The sequence below is a fragment of the Artibeus jamaicensis genome, unplaced genomic scaffold, assembly GCF_021234435.1.
Source record: "Artibeus jamaicensis isolate MK-2021 breed Jamaican fruit bat unplaced genomic scaffold, CSHL_Jam_final contig_1998, whole genome shotgun sequence".
Lineage (NCBI taxonomy): Eukaryota > Metazoa > Chordata > Mammalia > Chiroptera > Phyllostomidae > Artibeus > Artibeus jamaicensis.
The window spans coordinates 24046276-24070407 of record NW_026521407.1 but is presented as its reverse complement, the minus strand read 5'-3'; the positions used below and the strand labels follow the sequence as shown (position 1 = coordinate 24070407).

Below are 24132 nucleotides of genomic sequence, written 5' to 3'. Positions count from 1 at the left end.
GCCGCTCCGACCCCTAATTTTCCCGCGAATTCAGTTCAAAGAGGCGGCCGGGCCGAGGTCGGCAGCGCGCACGGGCCAACCAAGCCGCGCCTCCGCGAGAAGCGCCTCCGCGTGACTGACGGGGCAATCCGCGGGCCAACGGGCAGGGCTGCCGGGCGGCGCGCGCTCCCGCCGGCCAATCAGAACTCCGGGCGGGGGAGGTAGGCGGAGCCAGGCCAGGCTAGGGTGAGCGGCCTCCGGAGCGGAGCAGGGCTCTCAGGAGGAGACACTTTTTTTTTTCCTCCCTCCTTCCCTCCTCTCCTCCTCCCTTCCCTTCCCCTCTCCTCCCCTCTCTCCTCCTTCCCCCCTCGGTCCGCCGGAGCCTGCTGGGGCGAGCGGTTGGTATTACAGGCGCTTACTCTCCGGGGCCGCCGGCGGGTAGCTGGCGGGGGAGGAGGCAGGAACCGCGATGGCGCCTCAGAAGCACGGTGGTGGGGGAGGGGGCGGCTCGGGGCCCAGCGCGGGGTCCGGGGGAGGCGGCTTCGGGGGTTCGGCTGCGGCGGTGGCGGCGGCGGCGGCGTCGGGCGGCAAATCCGGCGGCGGGGGCTGTGGAGGCGGCGGCAGTTACTCGGCCTCCTCCTCCTCCTCCGCGGCGGCGGCGGCAGCGGCGGGGGCTGCGGTGTTACCGGTGAAGAAGCCGAAAATGGAGCACGTCCAGGCTGACCACGAGCTTTTCCTCCAGGCCTTTGAGAGTGAGTACGTTTGAAGCTTTGAGGGCAGAAATAGCCTCTCTTCCAGCGTTGGGGGATCGGGACACTCGTGCGGGGCCCCCTTCCTCCCCGGGAGTCGACTTGGTTTGGGAGTGGAGGGAGAAATTGGTGAGGGAGCTGTTCTTCCCTTAGGGATTGTGGCCCGAGGGGCCCCGAAGTCCGGGGCCTCTGGGGAAAGTGCAGTGGGAAGTCCAGGTGAGGGTCCCGACTCCCCCAGGATTCGCACAAGAGGTTAGGCGGTGGGGCCTCACGTGAAGAGCGGGCTTCTTTCAGATGAGGTTCCAGCTGGGCTGCGGATCTGCACGGGCTCCGAGCGGCAGTCAGACCCCGAGACTAGTTCTTGATTTTTTTCACGCCTTTCGTACTCCAGACGTACAAGGGTTTCGGTGGGAGGTTTTGCGGAGCGAATTGAGCCTCCGAAGAGAAGAATGCGGTGAAATCGACAAAATTGTCATTAGTCTGAAATGCCCTCGCTCTACCTTGTGCTGCACGTTAACATGGCACCTTTTGATGCTTTAAACCTTTCAATTCTACCCGCCCATTTCGTGGATACACAAACTGAGACAGGTAGTGTTTAAGCATTTTACCTAACTTTGAAACAAGGTCGGAAATCTGCCGGTTGCACTTGCCTTATTTCGGAACATTTCCTTATTTCAATTTCTGTTCTAAGGTCTGTTTCGAGGGCAAAACTGCGACTTAATTTGAAAAGGGGACAAGGTGTCTGAAACAAACAATAGAATTTATTTTGAAAAACCATCGTGATTATTAGTCATTTCAACGGTTCTTCAATTACTGTTATATGTTGATTGCTTTCCTTTTTGCTTTTGTGTGGCTGTTATAATCTAAATGATCTTTTATACTAAATATCTTAGAGAAACTTGAATAAACTCGGCTCAATCCCTGAATGTCTTTATTTACAATTTTTCCGTGGCATATGTTAAAGGCATGGTATCAGCTGTGCTTGGAAAGACGTATTACATTGTGTAATACCCTTCTTTCATTCTCTGATTAGTGCTTCATGAAATTCTAATTGGAATTTAATACAAGGAATTTCAGTTTTATTGAAACAAATATTGAACCTACTTGAGAGAGATTCACATTTTTAGTTTTGCTTAATACACAGTACAGAAATCTGGAGAGGATTTAAATGGGAAATACGATGGAGAACTGGAGCACAGTAATGATAACGTGCACATTTGTACCCCTTTTAAAATATTTCACATTTTGGTTTATTTGGAACAAAACTAAACTAACTTCGATTAAGTGGGCATTTTAAAAATTATTTCTAAGTGTTATGAGAAGACCAGTCCTCCAAGAAAGTTTGAGTTATTTTGTTTTCTGTTGAGTTTACCATGGAGAATTGAACTGTCATTAAGAACTAGATTTGGCCACAAAACTAGATTCTTCCCTGATGCTGACCTTAGTTTCAGAAAAGTTTAAATACTTTGATGTATTTAATAATATCATTTAACTCATTTTGATACTGCTTTAAAGAAATGCAACATTGTACTATTAGATCAGTAATGGAACTGATATGTTGGTGTTGTATATAAAATATTTATCTCTAACACAAACCCTTTATAACAAGTTAAATTTTAACTAAACTCAGCATTTAAAAGATTTTGGGAATCACTTTAAAAATATGTGTTGGTAGTATCTATATGTTGAGATAATATTTACATTGAACAAAATTGATGAAAACTTGGAACTGGAACTGTAAATATTCATTTAAAAATTTACAGTTTATGTCTCATGACTTTCAGTATTACTGACTTCCATCATATCTGTATTAGGAGATGTAGGAAATAATTTTATTCCATTTTGGCTGACTACATTTGTAAAAGACCAGTGGAAAAGTGGAAACTGCATTTTTATTTGGCATCAATAAATAGTTCTTTTGCTGAATTCAGCTACCTCATTTCAGCTACTTTTTGGAAGGAGATGGGTTCTAAATAGTTTAAATTAGTTAAATTAACTGAATGTAGCTACTTCTCTCCAGTTCTGCCTACAGACTAGTTTAAAAAGTGCCTACTCTAGCCCTGGCTGATGTGGCTGAGTAGATTGAGCATCTGCCTTCAAATTGAGAGGCGCAGGTTTGATTCCCAGTCAGGGCACATGCCTGGGTTGTGGACCTGGTCTCTGGTTGGGGGCCAACCAGAGGTAACAGATCATTGTATCTCTCACACATTGACATTTCTGTCTCTTTCCCGCTCCCTTCCTCTCTAACCAGTAAATAAATCTTTAAAAAGTACCTGCCTTGGAAATGAAAGGCTTAAGAGCAAGATTATGGAGCATCTTATGTTTAAAATACACGTAGATGAATTTTGAGAATATACCATAGATCCACTGTCTTTGGATCTTAGTGTGCATATCACTTTTCTTGATGTAAATATTTAGTATTTAGTAAATGTTTTCATAATAGGAAATTAGTTTATATCGGTTATAACACGGGCTGGTATTTTTCTTGACAACTTGAGTAATAAATAAGTTTAGATAACATTTGGATTTTGTTTTCTGTTACTTAGAACCAACGCAGATCTATAGATTTCTTCGAACTCGAAATCTTATAGCGGTAAGTCATCAACAAAGTATATCAATTATTTTTTTCTTAGAATTTTACTTACTTAATTTTAATATATTTAATTTTTTTATAGCCAATATTTTTGCACAGAACTCTCACTTACATGTCTCATCGAAACTCCAGAACAAACATCAAAAGGTACATTTTATGAATCTTATTTCAAGTTAATCAAACTATGTTAAAGTTTTGTTTTATTCTTTTTAATTAAGAATTAAATATGAAAACTTAGGTGAAAGAATGGCAGGTTGAATTGTTTGCAGAATGATCATTTTAATAGTATCATTTTTGTAAATCTCAGTTTATTATCATTTTTTTCCTAATAGAAATGATTTAATAATGAAGTGAATGAAGTGATTTCACTGACTTCTGTTTTCACTCTGTGCTACATGTTATTTTCAAGTTTGGTAGAAGTTGAGGATTTAAATACTTATCAGAGGGCTTGAACTATCTTTGATACATGGACTTAATAGTTGATTTTTTAGTATTCTTATGTGTCCTAACAGTAAAGAATTTGCTTCTGTAATAGGTTAAAAAACTCTCATGTATTTGGTGGTGGTCTTACTAAAGGGGAAATATTTTTAAGTCAGTGGGATGAATGTTCTTAAAGAACAAGAAGTCATAATCATTTAGTCTTAAAGTGAAGTCTAGACTTGTCAGAGCATATATTTGCTTGTAACATTTAACCATATGTAATAAGGAATGCTAGTTTCATGTTTTACATGCAGGGTTATTTATTGAGCAAATCAAGTGAACAACTTGAAAGGAAAGAACTTTTTTACTAGGCATTTGGTGTCGTCATCTTGACTTGGTAAAGCAATTAATCTTATCTAAATAGACTTTTAAACTAAATTCCTTTGAAGACTTCTACTGGTTCCTAAGTATGCATCATGTTTTCTATAGCAAGACATGCTTTAGCTTTGTAGATTCATCTAGGTGGATTTTGAAGGATTGAATTGTTAAAACTATTTGTCTTCTGGTAATGTTTCTGAAGAGAGAATTGCATTTAATAGGTTTAATAGGTGAAATTTGCTACACACCTAAATAATTGGGAAGAGGGTGGTCGATCAGGCAACAGAATTGAAAGATCTTTACCTGTCGACTTCATGATTTGACTTATGCCTGAGTTCAGCAAACTTTCCTTGTAAAGGACCAAATAGTGGGTCTAGGAGGCAGAGTTGAGGAAATTAGATAGGATGTAGTACCTTTTTTTTAAGATTTTTTTTAAGTTTATTTACTGATTTTTAGAGAGAAATATTGATATGTGAGCGATACATCCATTGGTTGCCTCTTACTCACCCCTACCTGGGGTTCTGGCCTGCAATCCAGACATATGCCATGACTAGGGATTGATCCAGCGACCTTTTGGTTCGAAGGCCTACACTCAATCCACTGAGCCACACCAGCCAGGGTGGGAGCATGTAGTACTTACACAAAAAGAAGAACACCAAATGTCCACAGATTTTTATTTTTTTATTGTTGAAATTCAAAATGTTTTGAATTGAGTACAGTGTTTTGAAATACAGGCCAACTCTGGTGAGCAATGTGGGATTCTTTTATTTTTGTGGGGTTAGGGGAGATAACATTTGCTTAGTTGGGGTTTAGAGTTAGTCTTTGTTACAAATCAGTTGCAAATGTTTATCAGTAGAAACCATTTTCAGATTGTAGGCTGTGTAAAACAGATAGTAGGCTGGATTAAATAGTGGTTAACTTTTTCCTATAGTATTTTTAATATGGAAGATTAGCTGAGTTATCTAGGATGCTGCCAGATCTATATTTAAAAGCATTTTTTTTTCCAAAATAATTTGAGTTAAACCATAAATGGATAAAAACAATATATCCATTTAAAGCCTAAGTTCATCATTTTCCCATCATGTGTGCTTATTAGACTATTTGTTTCATTGTTACATATGTTTCTGTTACCTACCAATGGGTGGAGGCGATATTAAAAGCTTGATAGTAGAAATTAATTTTCTTAATTTATTGCCCTTTTAGTAAAAAAAAAAAAAAACTTACCTTTTGGGCAAGTTTCAAAGCAGTTTACCAGCCGAGAAACATAAATTCCATTTAGTGTATTTCCATACAAAAAAGTGCGTTAGGAATCACTTAATTCTTTTGTTATATCTCTGGCCTATATAAGGCATTAAAACTGATTTTTAACAAATATACCACAATTTATATCTTCAAGTGAATCCTGCCCCATTCAAAGTTGTTGGTGGCTTCGAGGGTGGTGTTGAGATCAGTAATTGTGGTCTTTGTTTGAACTGTGTTTGGATCTTCCTGTATAAATTTGCTTTTAGTACTGCCCCTTTGCTCAAAATGTTTTTGGAACTAGCCTTGTACTTTAGTCTCACTTCATAGATGTATTTAAATTCTATAGGTTAACACTATACTGACAAAATGGAAATACTGGTGAAGAGAAGGACATCTTACATTGAATTCATTTTATAGTTTTATGTAAACTTTTTTAATTCCCCCAAGAAAATTTTCTAAAGTTTCTTGATTTTAAAAATATTCTCCTTAATCTGAGCTATAGTAGTGGTACCTTTCTAAAGAACAGAAATACTTGGTGTTGACTGATGGGGCTGCTTTTATATAGTTGCTTATGTGTTTTGTTTTTTTTTTTCCTAAGAAGAGATGGGTTGTCTTTATGATCTTACCTATTTCAAACACTTGTTAATATTCAGTTCTTCTTTGCAGAACTCCATAGTTTTGGAAGAGATAAACCTTGTGACTTAGTGTTATCTTTACTTCCAACAGACAGCATTTCTTCTTAATCATTACATAAAGATAAACATTATTCTTAAAAGTTTTAGTAGTGACTAGCCTAAAGGATTCTTATATTTTTCTTCTTTCTTCTCTCTTATCTGTGGAGATTGAAAATGTATTGCCCTGCCTTATAAAGTACTTCTTACTATGCTCTATTGGATGAAACTTTATTATTGAAGTTTTTAGTAACTAGAGGTAAAGAGAGAAGCTTTTTTAAAAAAGATCTTTTGTTAATGGGGGGTATTTATTTACCTGAAATATAGACTATGTCAATTCTGCTCTTCCTATCAGTTTTTTACTGCAACACATTTACATTAGCATTTTTCTGCTGATAATTTTAGTTATAGCAATTGAGTACAATAACTGGTTTTGAAGAATGAAAATATTAGTAATTTCTAATATCTGAATTCAAGCTTTACAAAGTAATTGGACTACATTAAGCATTTCAAGTCCTAAATTTGAAGAGAGTATATGAATATATAAAGAGAAATATTTGTTTCCAGTTAACATATGTGGACCTAGATTTTCAGTCCCTAATCTCTAGAACATTTATAGAAGACCAACTTAAGAACTAAGATGAGGCTTATTTTAGGATCCAGTCACTCTTACATTACTTGGCAGGGTTTTGGGGTTTTTTAAAGATTTTATTTATTTATTTTTAGAGAGAGAGAGATGGAAAGAAACATCAATGTACAAGAGATAGGTTAACCAGTTGCCTCTCATACACCCCTAACCAGGGACCTGGCCCACAACCCAGGCATGCGCTCTGACCAGAAACCCAATCAGTGACCTCCTGGTTCGCAGGCTGGTATTCAGTCCACTGAACCACACCAGCCAGGGCACAGAGTGTTATTCTTCATTTAAATTTCAAGTTTGTGGGAAAAAATTACTCTTGCTTAAACTTATTAAGTTAAAAGCTAATAATATGATTTGATGGGTATGTCCCCTAAACTTCAAAATTTTTTCATGATAATGACAACCATCTCTTTAATATGACATAATGTTTAACTTTAGCCATTGCTAATAATGTTTGAGGATGTTTTGTTAACTCTAGATTTTTTAGTGGAATATTTTATGTGATAGTGCTAACACATACTTGTCAGGTTACTTAATAAAAGGATGAATGTTTCAAAATATTCATAATTTGCATTTGTTTGGCTCAGTCTGACAGATGCTTGAATACCTACCAAGTATAAGGCACTATGCCAAGTATTATGTGACTTGGAAAAAACAATCTCTGCCCATCAGGAGCTTATAATATAGCAGGAGAAATAAAATATTTATATATGTTTCATATTTGGGAAATGTTAAAATAAATATAAACCAAGTGTCATACGTAAGGAGAAATCACTCTGGTTTAGGAATAATTACAAAAGATTTCATGGAAAAATTAGCATTTCAGATGGGACTTGAAGGCTTGTCTGCTGTATTAATAAATACACTGTCTTTGTAGTATTCATTGTTATGGCTAACCGTCCATAATTTATCTTACTAAAAATAATAATAAAAATCAGATTTCCAACTTGCCTATTATAGTGACATTAAAGTATAATCTGTTTGTTTTTCCCAGTTGAGAAGTGATTATTTTGTTTATCTGTTTCTTCCAGGAAAACATTTAAAGTTGATGATATGTTATCAAAAGTAGAGAAAATGAAAGGAGAGCAAGAATCTCATAGGTAAGATGATCTATCAGTGTACATTAAGTAACATACTTGAGGAAGAGGAAAATGGTAGTGATCATTTCCCTAGTGATCACCTTAATATTATAAGGAGTTAGAAGGAAGTTTAGAGGTCACTTGCTCCAAACTCCTACACAAGTCGAATTATTTCCACTATACTATTCCTGGCAAAGATTTTTTAAGCCTCATCTGGAATACCTCCTGTGCTGGGAACTCAGCTGTTTTCTAAAGCAGCTGTGTTCATAGTTATCTCTCTTACCACTTTCTTACGTTTTGTATACAAGTTTCTGTAACTTTTGCAGTTGTTGTTAATCTTACTACCTCACCTAAGGAGGGATGGAGACCCATATTTACGGTGTACTTACTATATGCTAGGTGCTCTGCCAGGTGCTTCACATCATACCTCTTCTAAGTAATCATCTTCGCATCTGAGAGAGGCTCTCTTTTTTCCTATTTTTACAAAAAATTATTTGGTTGATTTTAGAGGGAGAGAGGAAGGAAGAGTGAGATAGAGACATCTATTTGTTGTTCCACTTATTTATGAATTCATTGGTTGATTCTTGTATATGCCCTGACCAGGGATCATATCTGCAGTGTCGTTGGATTGGGATGATGCTCAAACCAACTGAGCAACCCAGCCAGGTCCCTATTTTCCATTTTATCTTTCCGCTTATTTATATCTTTCAGGCAAAATATTCCTAACTTTACTTTGTATTTGAAGTTTGACCCTTTGGGAAGAATCTACTTATTGTATGTTTTCAAATGTGATACTCTATTATATGTTTTCAAATGGGATATCCAGAACTGATTCCTTTTTTTTTTTTCTTTTTTAAAGATTTTATTTATTTATCTTTAGAGGGGAAGGGAAGGAAAGAGGAAGAGAAACATCAATGTATGGTTGCCTTTCGTGCATCCCCTGTTGGAACTGGCCTGCAGGGAACCGGCCTGCAACCCTGGCATGTGCCCTGACTGGGAATCAAACCGTGATTGTCTGGTTCACAGGCCCGCGCTCAATCCACTGAGCTACACCAGCCAGGGCTCAGAACTAATTTCTTAGATGTCCTAACTAGCCTAATACCTGCCTAGGCCAGACAGTATACTTCCATTCCTAAACAGTATGCTTCTATTTATTCTTTGGTATATAAATTTAAATAAAGTTGAATACTGTTCTAAAGGGAAACAGGAACTTAGGTGGTATTTATTCATTGGAGTTGAAAAATTACCACAATGGATTTTTCTTTTGAAGTTTTAAATAATATATTACCAGTTTAGATAGGCTATATCCTGACTTAATGATGCTTCATTTATAGTCTCTCATTTTAGTGACTGGTGTAAGATGTCATTTTTGTAGATGCTTATATTTAAAGTTTGGCTTTTGAATTAAGTTATTTTCTTACTTGAATTGTAAGAACACATTTTTAAAAATTTTATATCCTGCAGTTTTGTAGGACTGAAGTGTAATTTCTATATCTGTATCTTGGCAATCCTGACTTGTAAATAAGCTTTGATAGTCTGTTCTAGAAGCTTAGATCAAAGATCTTTCATCTATTCCTGACCAAGGAGTACCTTACAATACAAGACCGAGAATATTCCCAGTGAATGCACACTATTTTTTCTTGAATATCAATGCCAGATCCTCTTCTGGTCACTTACCCTGGACAGAGCTCTTAGGATCCTCAGGGCCTTTTTAACTTAAAGTGTAAGCTGCATTCTTACCTCCCTACCTCTTTTCTCCTGAATACCTTAATAGTTTGCCCTCCAGGTCATTCATGGTTCATGTGAGAGGGAAGAATGAACCAAGAAGAAAATTTAACCCTTCACCTTCCCTATCAAAGTTCTACCTTCATCACTGCTAAACCCTACCACTATCTCTTTGTGACATTGTTTTTGATAACTATTACAGAGCTTGCCTTAAAGGGTGTGCTATGAAGGAGACAGGACATACAGTTAGTTCTTTCTTAATAATCACTCATTAATGTTGTTCCTTTTGACCCAGTGGGTTCAGTAGTAGACCAGTACTATAATAGGTACTGTTAACCAACTCATACAAACATCAGAGATTTGAATAGAATTCTTGCTTGTAATTTTGAAAAACAACTTTTTCAATTTTTAGGATCCAGCTGGGACCAGTGAGTTGGACATTTTAGTCCCCCAAGAGCTTTTATTTTCTAAAACCTAACTCTTTGTTGGAACTGACCATGCTTAATGCCCACTAAGGCACTTTAGGCCAAGGATTTACTGCATTAAGAGCTTGAAGCTTCAACCTCCCCAATGATGCTTATAAATGTCTCAGTGGTGCTCCAGAGACACTAAATTGAATTTGGAAATTGCTTTAAGTTTACCTCCAAAGCCTTATACATATTATTAAATGACTTCAGTATATTTATCTCAAATTAGGCATAATGTCATTGTCTACTAACTTATCACATAGGATTGTAAGATGTTTCCTAGACACCAATATGTAATGCCAGCAGTATAAAACTTTGCTTAAAAAATCATTGGTCAGATTCTCTTTCAAGAGAACAAAATAAATCTTTGTTGTTCCATGACATTAATTAACCAGAAGTTAAAATCCTAAATCATATCCCAAAAGGCATCTCTGCTACCTATATTTTTATTCTGTACCATTGTAGATGTACAGATCTTATTTAGTTTATTTGGATCTTGAATCTGTTCAACAGCTGTAGTCTGGGAGTCTTCTACTGTAATTTATGTTCTTTCAGTACTTCCAAAGTTCTAATAGCTCCACTCCCCAAAAAACTGCAAAGATTTTATGAAATCTTAATATCAAGATTCATAAAAATACCATAGTATTACAGCCTGAAAATTATAATCAAATGCCTGGCCTACTTATGATATACTTGTAGTGACTTACAAACCAAATCAAATTCCCAGCATTATCTGTTCAAAATGAAGTTGGTGCTCCAGGATTTTTTATGTAATTTCTACTCTATAGTTGTCTTAGTGGTGACAGATAATGTCAGAAAGTTAGATAGGGAAAAAAAAAACAGACATTTCATGGTTTTTAGTTCTTTACGGTGTCAGTCAATTCAAGACAATAGACCAGAATTGTCATCTGTTATCTCAAAATTCAATTCAAAGCCTACCATATATGAAGATTGTTCCTTTTCTTAAAAAATGGCTTCTGAAAACTCCACCGCAGTGAGAAAATTTCAGAAATTTATAGTGGTCTTACCTAGTCTCCCAAATTTTTATTGATGTTTCTACTTGCGTTTTTTGTGTGATTATATTTTATATATGTATATATATATTTTAATGCCTTATAACCTATTCTCTCTCGCTCGTTTCTGACACTCCATTGTATTGTGGGTTTATTTTGTGTTTTGGCCAAGCACTATGGCTTATTGGAGTAAATCTCTGGTATTTTTGTAGTTTTCTCTCCTAGTAGGATTCCTAGGGGTCTGTTGTTCTATCAGTCCTATCAGTTTTAGAATTATTACTCATAACTCCTGACTTCTAAGTGCATCTCTATCACCTGAAAGGTCAGCTTGAAAATATTTTCAATTTGGAGTTGCTTTCAAAAGAATTTTCTGGGGCCAAATGAGAAACAGAATGTCTCCTTTCTTTTCCCCTTAATCATCATCTTTCATTCCTGGTCCAATGTTAGTAGCCGGAGGAGTCCCCTCAAAAGATAGCTGCACTACAACTTTTACTAGGGATATTTTTAAGCCTCTGTTTTTAGTAGGTTAATAAGGTAAAGTGCCTTTTTGTAGTTGTTACTACAACCTAAGCTTTAGAATTAGTAATCTTCCTTTTCTAAGCATGTTTTCATACTATAACAAGGCACCGTCTATTTTTTTCTGGAATTCCCATTTACTTAGTGTACCCATGTCCCAAACACTTTACTGAATCATAGGGGATATATAAAATAAGTGCTGAGAAAGAAAATGAGTGTTTAAAGCAGGAGAACCAGCTCTTGTTTGAGATGTTGGTCTTGGGAGTAGTGATGGTCAAGGAGGGTGTTTTTTTTAAAAAATGAACTGAGATTTGAAAGATAACAGGAGTAAAATGGGGCAAGAGTGTGAGCAGAGAACTGGTTCTCATAAAGGGAATATTACACATATGTCATTAGAGGCCATAGTGGCTGACGGAGAGTGGCATTAGATGAGGCTGGAGCAGATGGCCTTGGCTAGATCACGCAGAGCCTGGTAGGCTGTTTAAAGATATTGGTCTTTATCCTAAGAAAGCCATAAGTTATTTTATTTTTTTAAGATTTTATTTATTTATCTTTAGAGGGAAAGGGAAGGAGAGAGGGAGAGAAATATCAATGTATGGTTGCTTCTCGTGCGTCTCCTGCTGGGAACTGGCCTACAACCCAGGCATATGCCCTAACTGGGAATGGAACCTCAATTGTTTGGTTCTCAAGCCCGTGCTCAATCCATTGAGCTACACCAGCCAGGGCTGCCATAAGTTATTTTAAATACATCATGTTAATGGTGCTTCTCTACCCTTGTCTTTTAGAGATTTAGCTGCATTTTTAAAACATCAAGCTACTCCTTAAGTTGACTGTATGTCTTTCCCACCATTAATAAGATCTAATGTTTTCCTTCTTTTTCTTTCTCTCTCTCTTTTTTTGTTTTTACAAATCCTTTTTTGACTACACATTCTGAAGTTGTTTTCAAATCAGCGTGTTTTGAGTTGATTTGAAAGCACTTCATGCTTGAGTTTTAGTTGTTTGTTTTTCAGAACTTGGGCTATAAATTTTGCTTTATATACCTGTTTCTGAAGGTGCCTTATTAACCACCACTGAGCATATCTTCTTAAAATCTAACTGTTTAAGAACAAATTTTCAAAATATTCCTTTCTTATATAATATTTGGGGTTGACAATAATTCTTTTATGTTTTGTCTATAATACTTATAGAATATGACTGATTTATATGGAATGGATTTCCTCCCATTCATTCAACTTTATCTTCTCACTACAAAGAGTTCCTAGCTTTGTATCTGAACCTCAAAAGAAATACCAGATATCAAAATAATGGGTTTTGGATCATTCACCAATTCCTTGGCTTCATACATCATAGTATTAAATATATAAGAAAAGTTGGGTAACTAACATCTTGCCAAATAGTTTATCATCAAGCTCGTCCTGTTACTAAGGTAATACAGTCTTGACCCTAGAATTGAAACCTTATACCTGCCACTATCATGTGTACAAACTAGAGTCACTAACTAGTCTTGGTCTTTTTCTAGCATAAAAACTTTGGTCCTTCTGTGGGATTTGGCTGTTCTTTTCTTTTTGGGCTCTTCTTAAAATTTGAGTTTCCTACATGAATCTCATCTCAAAATATTAATCTCTTATAAAGTTAAATGTATTGTAACCTCATTCTACAGACTGCTTTAGAATTATCAGATGCTTGTGCTTGGAATCTTATCCCGGAATTCAAATTTCTCATCTAGTTTCCTATTGCTTGCTTCCTCAGAAGATATGGTTAGGAAACGGCACAAAGATGAACCAAATTCTTATCTGATACCTTAATACTGATCACCCAAGCTAGGTCCTGTGCAGCCTAAAACTAAATATGCCCAAACAGTCCTACAAGCACCTTTTCCTTGCCTTTTTCTAATCCAGATTAACCAATTAAAATGTGACTGTAGTAGCCATTAGAAAGGGAAGAGGGTGAATAAGGAAGGAGAGGAAAACTGGCTTTTTCCTTGCATGAAACCAGCTGTGAAAGTATCAACTAGGCCTCACTGTTACTTTTATTCTAGGTACATATGAGAGTTTACTGAGGAGGAGAAAATGTGCATAGTAAATTACACTCCCAGAGTTATTTTTTAATTGGGTAGTTTAAATTCAGAGTTTCTTTTCTCAAAGAAACAACGGTATATTGAAGTCTTATTTTTAGTTTCTTGTGGTGGAATGGTAAGTTTTCCCAGTGATATCTCAGTTTGCAAACCACATTTTGAATGACACTGATAAAATATTTTCTGGGGTAGATCAATGCAAGATGTTTCTGGCATTTCAAAGTTGGAAGTTGGAATCACATTACCTATAAAAACAATATAAGTAATACTAAGTACTATAGTATAGTAGTAATTATACTGACCTTAAAAATCTTATTACCCTAGGAGGATATCATTATTCTCATGAAGAGCATTTGTTGAGTGCCTCTCTGTAAGATTCTCAGGTTCTAGGGTCACCAATATAATAAAATGATTGTTGAAAGAGAACCTGTGTGAAAAAAACAGTGACAAAAAAAAGTGATAAATTCAAGTGCTTATCAAGGAAATAAGGCTTTTGGTCATTAAGTTTGGGGATGGTTGCTTTGCAGAAGAGGTTTTATGCAAGCCTCAATGCTAAGAGGTCATTTTCTCATTTTATAGATACCATGTCACAGCTAATAAAGACCCAAAATTCAAGACTGGATTTTCTGTCTCTAATTAATCTTCTATTTTCATAGTCTATTTTATCATTATAACCTATTTTCCTATATCAGGCTTTAGTGCAGATAAAAAGAAATGGGAGCCATATTATAGACAGCAGTAAGACTGAAGATTTGGTAGTTGGATAGTCATGAGAAAATTTGAAGAAAAGAGTGAGACATACAAAATGATGTTTCTAAAAAGATTAACCAGGCCTTAGTATATAGGTTTAATTTAAGCAGCTAAGAGCAAGATAGGTTGGTTGTGACTAACATATTTTCCAGCATGTGAGAGTTATAGAATATTCCTCTCTGTATTTTAGCGATGTTTTGGACTTGCTAATTCTGCTTTGTAAGGTGTTATTTATGGAACTAATTTCATAGGAAAATGCTAGATATCTTTTAGTAATTAAAATAGCATATGGGTTTTGTAAATGACAGGGACACTTTAAAAAAAAATAACTTATATGCCCTGGCTGGTGTAGCTCAGTAGATTGAGTGCTGGCCTGCACACTGAAAGGTCACTGGTTCAATTCCCAGTCAAGGCACATGCCTGGGTTGCAGGCCAGGTTCCCAGTTGAAGATGTGTGAGAGGCAGCCAATTGAAATTTCTGGACTTCCTCCAAGATGGAGGCATAGGTGGAGACGCCATGCCTTCTCACACAACCAAGTTTAAAGACAACTAAATATTAGAAACAGAAAACACAGCCAGAACACAGAAAATTGAACTTTTCGGAAGTCCGTTAACAACAAATTCTTCAGCCTGACCTGTAAGGTGCGAAACCAGCAGCTGGCGGAGCGGGGTAGCACAGGAAAATTCGGTCAGATGGACTCAGGCGTGCAGAATCCAGGCACAGGGTTGGACCTAGTGAGAGACCCAGTGACCTCGGGGAAACAGCAAGGGACCTGGGCTATGGGTTGACTGTGGTCGTGCTTTCATGCTCGGATAGACAAGTGAGGGTGCGGGCAATTGGACCGGGTCCCAGCGGGTCCCCACAGCAAGCAGCAGTGGAGGGCACCACCATTTCCCCGCTCTGACCCCGCATCCACATACAGCGTCATAACCCAGCGACTCTGAGTGGCCCGGCCCTGGTGAACCACCTAAGGTTATGCTCCTCACCCAGCGGGCGCAAAACAGCTTGGGGGGGGCGGATTTTCCTGCTCTGACCACACCCCCACATACAGCATCACAACCCAGCGACCTGGGAGTTCAAGGGTCCGCTCCTCACACTTAACAGGAGCGAGCAGACCAAAAATGGCTCAAGAAGAACTGAAAGCCCCAGAGCCTATAAATCTAAGCGATGAAGAAATAGCAAAACTCTCAGACACACAGTTTAAAACACTGGTGATCAGGATCCTCACAGAACTGGTTGATTATAGCCACAAATTAGACAAATATATGAAGGCGGAACTAGTTGAAATGAATGGAATTGCACAGGAAACCAATAGTGATGAAAAGGAAACTGGGACTCAAATCATTGGAGTGGACCAGAAGAAAGCAAATAATGGCCAAACAGAAAAGAGTCAAGAAGCAAGAATTCAAAAATATGAGGAGAGTCTTAGGAACCTCCAGGACATCTTTAAACACTCCAACATCTGAATTATAGGGGTACCAGAAGGGGGAAAGGAACAGCCACCAGTGGAAAACTTATTTGAACAAAGAATAAAGGAGAACTTCCCCGTTCTGGCAAAGGAAATAGACTTCCAGGAAATCCAGGAAGCTCAGAGAGTCCCAAAGAAGTTGGACCCAAGAAGAAACACACCAAGGCACATCATCATTACATTAGCCAAGATTAAAATGAAGGAGAGAATCCTAGAAGCAGCAAGAGATAAGGGGACAGTCACCTACAAAGGAGTCCCGGACCATCAGACTGTCAGTGGATTTCTCAAAAGAGACCTTACAGGCAAGAAGGGGCTGGAAAGAGGTATTCCAAGTCATGAAATCCAAAGACCTATATCCAAGATTGCTCTATCCAGCAAAGCTTTCATTTAGAATGGAAGGACAGATAAAGTGCTTCTCAGATAAGATCAAATTCAAGGAGCTCATCATCACCAAGCCCTTATTATATGAAACGTTAAAGGGACTTACCTAAGAAAAAGAAGTTAAAAAAACATGAACAATGAAAGGACAGCAAAGTCAGTTATTAACAACCACACCTAAAACTAAAGCAAACTAAAAGGACAGCTAGATCAGGAGTGGAAACATAGAAATGAAGATCTCAAGGAGGGTTATCAACAGGGGAGTGGGAGGAGGAGAAGGGGGGAGAAGGTACAGAAAATAAGTAGCATAGATGGCAGGGAGAAAATAGATGGGGGGCAAGAATAGTATGGGAAATATAGAATCTAAAGAACTTGAGACACATGGTCATAAACTAAAGGGGGGGTAATGGTGGGGACAGGGGGTAGGGTGGAGGGGAATGAAGGGGGGAAATAGAACAACTGTAATGGCATAATAAAAAAAAATTCTGTCACATCGATGTTTTCCTCTTCTTCTCTTCCCCTATCTTTTAAAAACAGGTAAAAATAGAAAAAAATCAACTTTTGGTATAATCAATAAAATATATTCACCTTAAACATATGGTTTGAAATTTGACAATTACATACTTGCATATTCATAATCACAATCAGAATATAGAACATTTTCATCACTTGGAAAAATTCTTTTGGGTTTCTTTACAGTCATCTCCTCAATGTACTTTTTTAAAAAAAATGTATGAATTATATGCAGTCAAATTTATTCTTTTTGGTATATATTTTGGTTTTGACAAATGCACGAAATCTGTCCAAAAGGTATCCAGCTATGTAACGTGAAAGATACTTTATCGAAGAAGATATAAGAAACATTGTACAGAGGACAATGATACCTCAGTCCCCTTCAAAGTAGGCACCTTGGGACCTAACCCAGGTCTCCCAGTTGCCATCAGCTGCCCCATAGTATTATTCTAAACCTCACTGATGGTCTGAAATCTCTTTCCTTTAAAGGTGATTTTAGTTTTGGGTAAAGCCAGAAGTCACAAGGCACTAAATCTGGGCTGTAGGGGAGCTGAGTCAACTGGGTGATTTGATGTTTCACAAAAAAGCTGCATGAGACATGATCCATGTGCAGGCGTGTTGTCATGATGAAGCCACCAATGACCAAGTACCCATAGCTGTGGCCACCTGAGTCATCCAAATAGTTCCCATAGAAGAATGTTCAATCTTAATGCAAAATTTGATGCAAATTCATTGCTCTGCATGCTCAGTCATTTTGAATGCAGTGGCTACACAGTACACATGCTGTCTTAACGGCATCAAACACCCGCACTGAATAGTATGGTGAAGTCGTCCTTGTTCACACATTTACATTCCAGTCTGCTCTTCCTGGCTGCCAGGTTACATTGATGTCATACAAACTGTTCTCATTATATTAACAATGAGTGTAACCCTAAAAATGGCCTCATGCCTCTTAGAGCCAACTGTCCCCATTCCTAATGTACTTTTATTTGTTTTTATTTAAAATTTTCCACCTCAATCGAGGACATGCTCACTGATTTTAGAGAAGAGGGGATGGGAGGGAGAGAAACATTAATTGTCTCTTTTATGTACCCCGACCGGAGAAAACGACAACCTGGGTATGTACCCTGATTGGGAATCAAACCCACAAACTTCTGTTTACTGGACAGTGCTGCAACCAACTGAGCGAGGGCCTGATGTACTTTTAAAATTTATTTCAAAAAGTAAGGGACCTGTTTTCAAGAATTCCATTGTATGCCATTTTTATTTTATTATATTTAAGTTGTTACTTTCTTTTTTAAAGATTTTATTTTTAGAGCGAGGAGAAGGGAGGGAGAAAGAGGGAGAGAAGTATCAATGTGTGGTTGACTCTCACGTGCCCCACACTGGGGACCTGGCTCACAACCCAGACATGTGCTTTGACTGGGAATCAAACCGGCAACCCTTTGGTTTGCAGCCCATGCTCAATCCACCGAGCTACACCAGGCAGGGCAAGTTGTTCTTAGTTTTTTCCCTCATATTTATGCTTTCTAACTCTGCTTGGATTCTTTTATAGCCATTTTGTCCTTTAATGATATCCTGGCATATTTTTGTTGGTGCTATTCTAGAAATGTCTTTTTGAGACCTCTCTCGTCATTCTTTTTCCCTCCCTCCCTTAATTGATTGTAGAGAGAGAGAAGCAGCCATTTGTTGTTCCACTTTTGTATGCATTCATTGGTTGGTTCTTGTATGTGCCCTGACCAGTGATCGAACTCGAAGTCTTGGCATCTGGGGATAGATGACAGTCTAACCAACTGAGGTACTCTGCTAAGGCATTAGCATTGTTTCCTGGCTTATCTCAGTGAGAACATAGAGGCATCCTCACATCTTCTGTTGAAATATCTCACTGGCCTCTTATTTATCTAAGAAAAAGAGAAGTCCCATGCAGTTTAAAAATTAACCTCTTCATAATCCATTTATGATCATTACTTGCTCCTTAATACTGTCTTGCCTCAGTGTCTTTGTATAATTCTTCCCCTCTGCTTTTAAGAATGCCTAGGTTGTCACCACCATTTTTATAAACAAACATACCTTTTATGGATCCTTATTGCCCTTTAACTATTTACTTTCATTTAGTACACTCATACATTTCTTATGTAAGAAATTGGTACTGTTTCCCTTTCCTCAACATGTGTTCTATATAGCCCTCTATCTGGTGTCTTACCACACTATAGAATCTTTTCTGGGAGAGGTATGAATGGCCCCTGTTCAACAAATAGATTGCTTTATTTTGCATTTTAAAGGTACTACAAAAGCCTGTTGATGTTTCTGTTTGTTCTATCACATCTTGGTGGGTTTTTCATTGTTAGCAGTTATTTTCAAAACAAATAGATCACTATAATTTATGTTTCCTTTTCCCTTTCTGTTAGTTCCAAAAGTAAAAGTGTAAATGACATGTTGAAACAGTAAATTATAGATGTATAGCAGATTTGTAACTGTGTATTTCTCCTCTGATTGAAGTACAAAGTGATAGGTTCTGCATCATTTGTTAGACAGTTGAATTCCCATAACTTTAAAATATTTAGACAATTTTGCATAGATTCAGCAGCCCTTATCAAAATTTTTTTTGAAGGGTGGGAAGGAAAACTTGTTCCCATTTTATAGGTACAATACTAAAGCACAGTAAATTAATCCAGTCCTTTCATTTGGCAGTCTGTTTTCATCTGCCTTACTCCTTTGGTGTTTTTATTTCTTTGTATTATGGGTTTGTTTGTTTGTTTACTGTGCATAGACACTATTTTGGATGTCAGGGAAAACATGGAGTTGTGGGCTTGAATCGAATTAGGAATAAGAAAATCAAATATTTATAAATTACCTGAAGTAGCTTTGATTTTAATGTGATATTTTAAAGTCTAGGGTGTTTTTATTATAGTACATTAAAGTGATAAAATGTTTTTTGTTTTGTTTTGTTTAGCTTGTCAGCTCATCTGCAGCTTACCTTTACTGGTTTCTTCCACAAAAATGGTATGTACTTAAAAATAGACATTAGCATTCTAACAAACACCTTTGTGAATGGAAAGACAATTACTGTATGTGTACAAATTTATGAAATTTAATGGAAAAGGTTTTGATTCTGATAAACTTGTTAGTTTACCTCTCCAACAGTTTTCCTTTATTGTTTTATGTGGTTCATAGTGGGCTGTGGAGGGTATAACTTGCAACTTTTTAAAAAGTAATGGTTCTCAAATTTTAGTGATTGTAAAAACATTTTGACACTTTGTTTAAAATATATGTAACTGGGCCCTACAAAGGGTCAGATCTAGTAGGATTTTGGTGTAGCTTAGGAGCCTGCATTTTAATAAAGCACCAAGATTATTCAAATACAGGTTGTCTAAAGAACAATTTTTTTTCAAAGATCTTATTTGTTTTTAGAGAAAGGGAAGGAAAAAGAGGGGGAGAGGAACATTGATGTGCAAGAGAGCAACATCAGTTGGTTGCTTCTCACACATGCTCCTACCAGGGACCAGGTCTGCAACCCAGGCGTGTGCCCTGATGAAGAATTGAACCCATGACCTTTTGGTTTGCAGGACAGCACTCAACCAACTGAGCAACTCTGGTCAGGACCCAAAGGAATAAATTTTAAGAAACTCTGACTTAAAAGCTTTTAAAAATTATAGGTAGATGTTATACATAAAATTGCTCATAGTTTGGTGTTACTGCTTTCCTGCTATCCATTTTAAGTTTCGAATGGATTTTGAAATTGTTAATCAGTGCTGTCTGCTCTTTTTTTTTTTTTTAAAAGATCTTTTGGTTTATATATTTTTAGACAGAGGGGAAGGGAAGGAGAAAGAGAGGGAGAGGAACATCATTGTGTGGTTGCCTCACACGCCCCCTAATGGGGGCCTGGCCTGTAACCCAGGCATGTGCCCTGACTGGCAATCAAACCAACAACCTCTAGGTTCTCAGGCCATTGCTCAATTCACTGAGCCACATAGCCAGGGCAGGATGAAAATCCTTTAGAAGAAACATGTCAGGTTGGTATTTTGTAAGAAACAGTTTAATAAACAAAATGGTTACTTAGACCAACTTGATAATTAGGTTTTTTAATACAAGAATTATGAACTCTAGTCATATCTCTATCAGTAGCTAGTATAACATTCATCTTATAGAATCCTTTTTAAAAATTGATTTTAGGGAGAGAGGAGAAAGATTGACTTGTTGTTCCACTTACTTATGCATTCATTGGTTACTTCTCTTATGCACCCTGACCAGAGATTGAACTTGCAACCTTGACTTATTGGGACAGTGTTCTAATCAATAACTGAGTTACGTGGCCAGGGCTGGAGTCTTTTTTTTTTTTTTTTTAAGATTTTATTCATTTATCTTTAGAGGGGAAGGGAAGGAGAGAGGGAGAGAAATACCAACGTATGGTTGCCTCTTGTGTGTCTCCCACCAGGAACTGGCCTGCAACCCAGGCATGTGCCCTGACTGGGAATCAAACCTTGATCCTCTGGTTCTCAGGCTCGTGCTCAGTGCACTGAGCTACACCAGCCAGGGCTCATTATTTCTAATAATTCATCATTATTTGTTTTTCTGTAGTACTTCTAAAGTTACCTGGACTCTAATACTATAGAAGCTTACTATTTGAATTTTGTAGGTCTCTGAGCCCTTTGTTCCCAGGGGCTTACCTAAAACATAAATTATTCATCACTGAAATTAGTAATGGACATTAATTGAATAATATTTATTGATTGTTACTTGGTTAATGTAGTTCAATTAGTTTTACTTGAATTAAGTAGTTGAAATTAATTGGAAAATAGTTTAATTTAGCTTTTTTCATGTCTGTATGACAATATTGTAAAGCTCAAAAGTTACTTGAATTCACTTGAAGTTTTTTTTTTCTTGATGTTACTAAAGTAAATGAGAAAATTAACTCTATTGATACTTATGTTACCAGAAAATAATTTCACTTTATAATCAAATTAGTGGAATTTGGGGGGAAGCAGATACACTTGCCTTTCTTGGCTATTCAAGGTATATAAGTCGCCCGTTTGATTCCTGGTTAGGGCACATGCCTGGGTTGTGGGCCCTGTCTCCAGTTGGGGCATGTGCAAGGGGCAACTCATTGATGTTCTCCTCACTTTTCCTCCCTCCTTTCCCTTCTCTCTCAAAATAAATGAACAAAATCTTTTTTAAAAATCTCTAAAACCTGGTTATTTTCTTTTGTTTTTAAATGGAGACTTTTGTTTAGTTAATTGAAACTGCTTAGAATGAACACACAGTTTATATTAGAGTGCTGTTTTCATGGTGAATAATGTTCAGGGAGCATTTTTGTTACTGCGTTTTAGGCATTGGATTATTTTTTCTATATTAAAGTATTTTTATGTGGATATAACTTTCTCTTTTTTTTAATTTAATCTTTATTGGGTTTTTTCCCATTACAGTTTAGTTCCCTTATACTCTCCCACCCCTCAACAATCACCACACTGTTGTCCATGTCCATGAGTCCTTTTTCCTTTTTGCTCAATCCCTTCACTCCCTTACCTCTCCACCCCATCCAGCTGTCAGCCTGCTCTCCATCTATGAGTCTCTCCATTTTCCCTGTTAGTTCAGTTTATTCATTAGATTCCACATATGAGTGAAATCATATGGTATTTGTCTTTCTCTCACTGGCTCATTTCACTTAGCATAATATTCTCCAGGTCCTTTACATACTGTCTCAAAGAGTGAAATTTTCTTTGTTTTTGGATATTACTTTCAAAGAGACTGATTCAAATGCATTTTGTGTGCATACCCTAAGAAGAATCTAAGTAGAAAAAAATTGTCTAAAATCTCAGAACAAAATTATTTATATATATGTTCATGGATTCATCTATTACTTCTACATATTACTGAAACTTGATGAATGAATAATTATTTAAAGTTTTGAACTATTAATGGCTTTGGGATTCACAGACAAATTATAGATAAGTACTCTGGAACTCTAATTTGCAAAAGCATTTGTTAATTGATACAGAGAATATAGACTATATTTTAAAATGAAAATACTTAAACTTTGTGAACCAAGAGATTCCTCTAGGTAGTAAATGATGTCTTAATTTCTGCTATCTGATTTAGGTTTTAGAGAAACTTTCAGGGAAAGGTAAAAAAATAGCTATTTTTTCTTTTGAAGTTAACTTTTATAATGTTTGCTTTTTAATTATTTGTATATGAGGGTACATTTATTACAGCTGGGACAGTGAGACAAGGAAGAGCTTAGCATACACACAGCAACAGGAGAGCCTAGGTGGGCCTGCTTTGGCTCACTAGGAAGTCAGAGGAAAGGGGGCCTTGGAGACAGGTTCCAAATGTTAGCCCAGGAAGAGCTGCCACTGCTCATGGCTTCCTAGGTGCAAGTCTTGTGCAGTCCCTTACGTTTAGTTTTTAAATCCATATTTAATCTCTTTGGTCATGAGTCCTAGTCTAAGACCTTTTTAGTTTAATACCTCTGCATTTAAAATGAAATGTGTAATAGTAACTAATTTAAATGTATCTTAAAGTAGTTTTAATAATAGATATGGGGAGAAGGAAAAATAATTTTATGTTTATTTTTTGTGTGGTTGTCTCTCCTGACCTATTTTTATTTTTGCTTTCCACCAAGAAGCGTTTGTCAAGAAATTACTGTTTGCGGGGACAAATACAGACAAACGCAGTTTTATTATAGTCTTCTATTATTGTTGTTAAGTCTTTATAGCAGAAATAATTGGTAACTTTTTTAGTTTAATTAAAATAATTGAGCCATTATTTGAATCAAAAGAAAATCACAGTATATAAGAAGGTAATTGTAATTTCCTTGTGAAAGGTTTATTTAAATGACTTTATATGTAAAAGTGTTTTCAGAGTTTGCTGTACATTCGAAACTGGTTTTAGAGAAAAAGAATGAATAAACTTCTGAGAAGCCTTCATTATAGGAAGTCTTTTTGTTTGAAATTTCTAGATTTCTTAGAAAATAAATGTTGTATTAATATATTTTAAAAGATAACATTTAAAAATATTGATTTCTCTATTTAGATAAGCCATCACAAAACTCAGAAAATGAACAAAATTCGGTTACTCTGGAAGTCCTGCTTGTGAAAGTTTGTCATAAAAAAAGAAAGGTAACATAAAACGCTATTGGTAGATTAAGTAGAATAATTTTTTAAGTTGAATATGTTCATGTATATATACTTTGCTTTTAAACCTTTAAAGCTTTTAAGTATGTTGTGCCTGAATTATAAAACTGATAACCTCTTTTGTCAACCTCCCAGATCTACTTGTTTTTTCTAGTCTGGCTATAGGTATATGTGTAAAACTTCCCCTATAGGAGTGTGACATTGAAGGGAAAAAGCAGTCTTTTAGCATTTTAAGATATAAATTCAGTTACTTCCCTGCCACAGTGTCTTAGCTTATGTTTTAGTTACTTATCCCCATTGAAATATTAAATGAGAGCTAAGAGAGAGTTTTTCCTAGAGGATTACT

The 24132-nt window shown here is 36.9% G+C and overlaps 1 protein-coding gene across 3 annotated transcripts in view; it reads left to right on the top strand.

Annotated features, from left to right (window-relative positions):
• The first annotated feature begins 212 nt into the window (after positions 1-212).
• SUZ12 (SUZ12 polycomb repressive complex 2 subunit) overlaps positions 213-24132 on the top strand; it is a 43385-nt gene continuing 19465 nt past the window's right edge. The window contains exons 1-7 of one of the 3 annotated variants that reach the window (XM_037146797.2): positions 213-377; positions 645-731; positions 3275-3321; positions 3404-3468; positions 7704-7772; positions 19610-19659; positions 23686-23771. In XM_037146797.2, the coding sequence (XP_037002692.1) occupies positions 683-731; positions 3275-3321; positions 3404-3468; positions 7704-7772; positions 19610-19659; positions 23686-23771 (366 nt within the window). In that variant the 5' untranslated portion in view covers positions 213-377; positions 645-682. Of the gene's footprint in view, positions 732-3274; positions 3322-3403; positions 3469-7703; positions 7773-19609; positions 19660-23685; positions 23772-24132 lie in introns of all 3 variants that reach the window. The other 2 variants (XM_037146795.2, XM_037146796.2) reach the window with 2 other exon arrangements.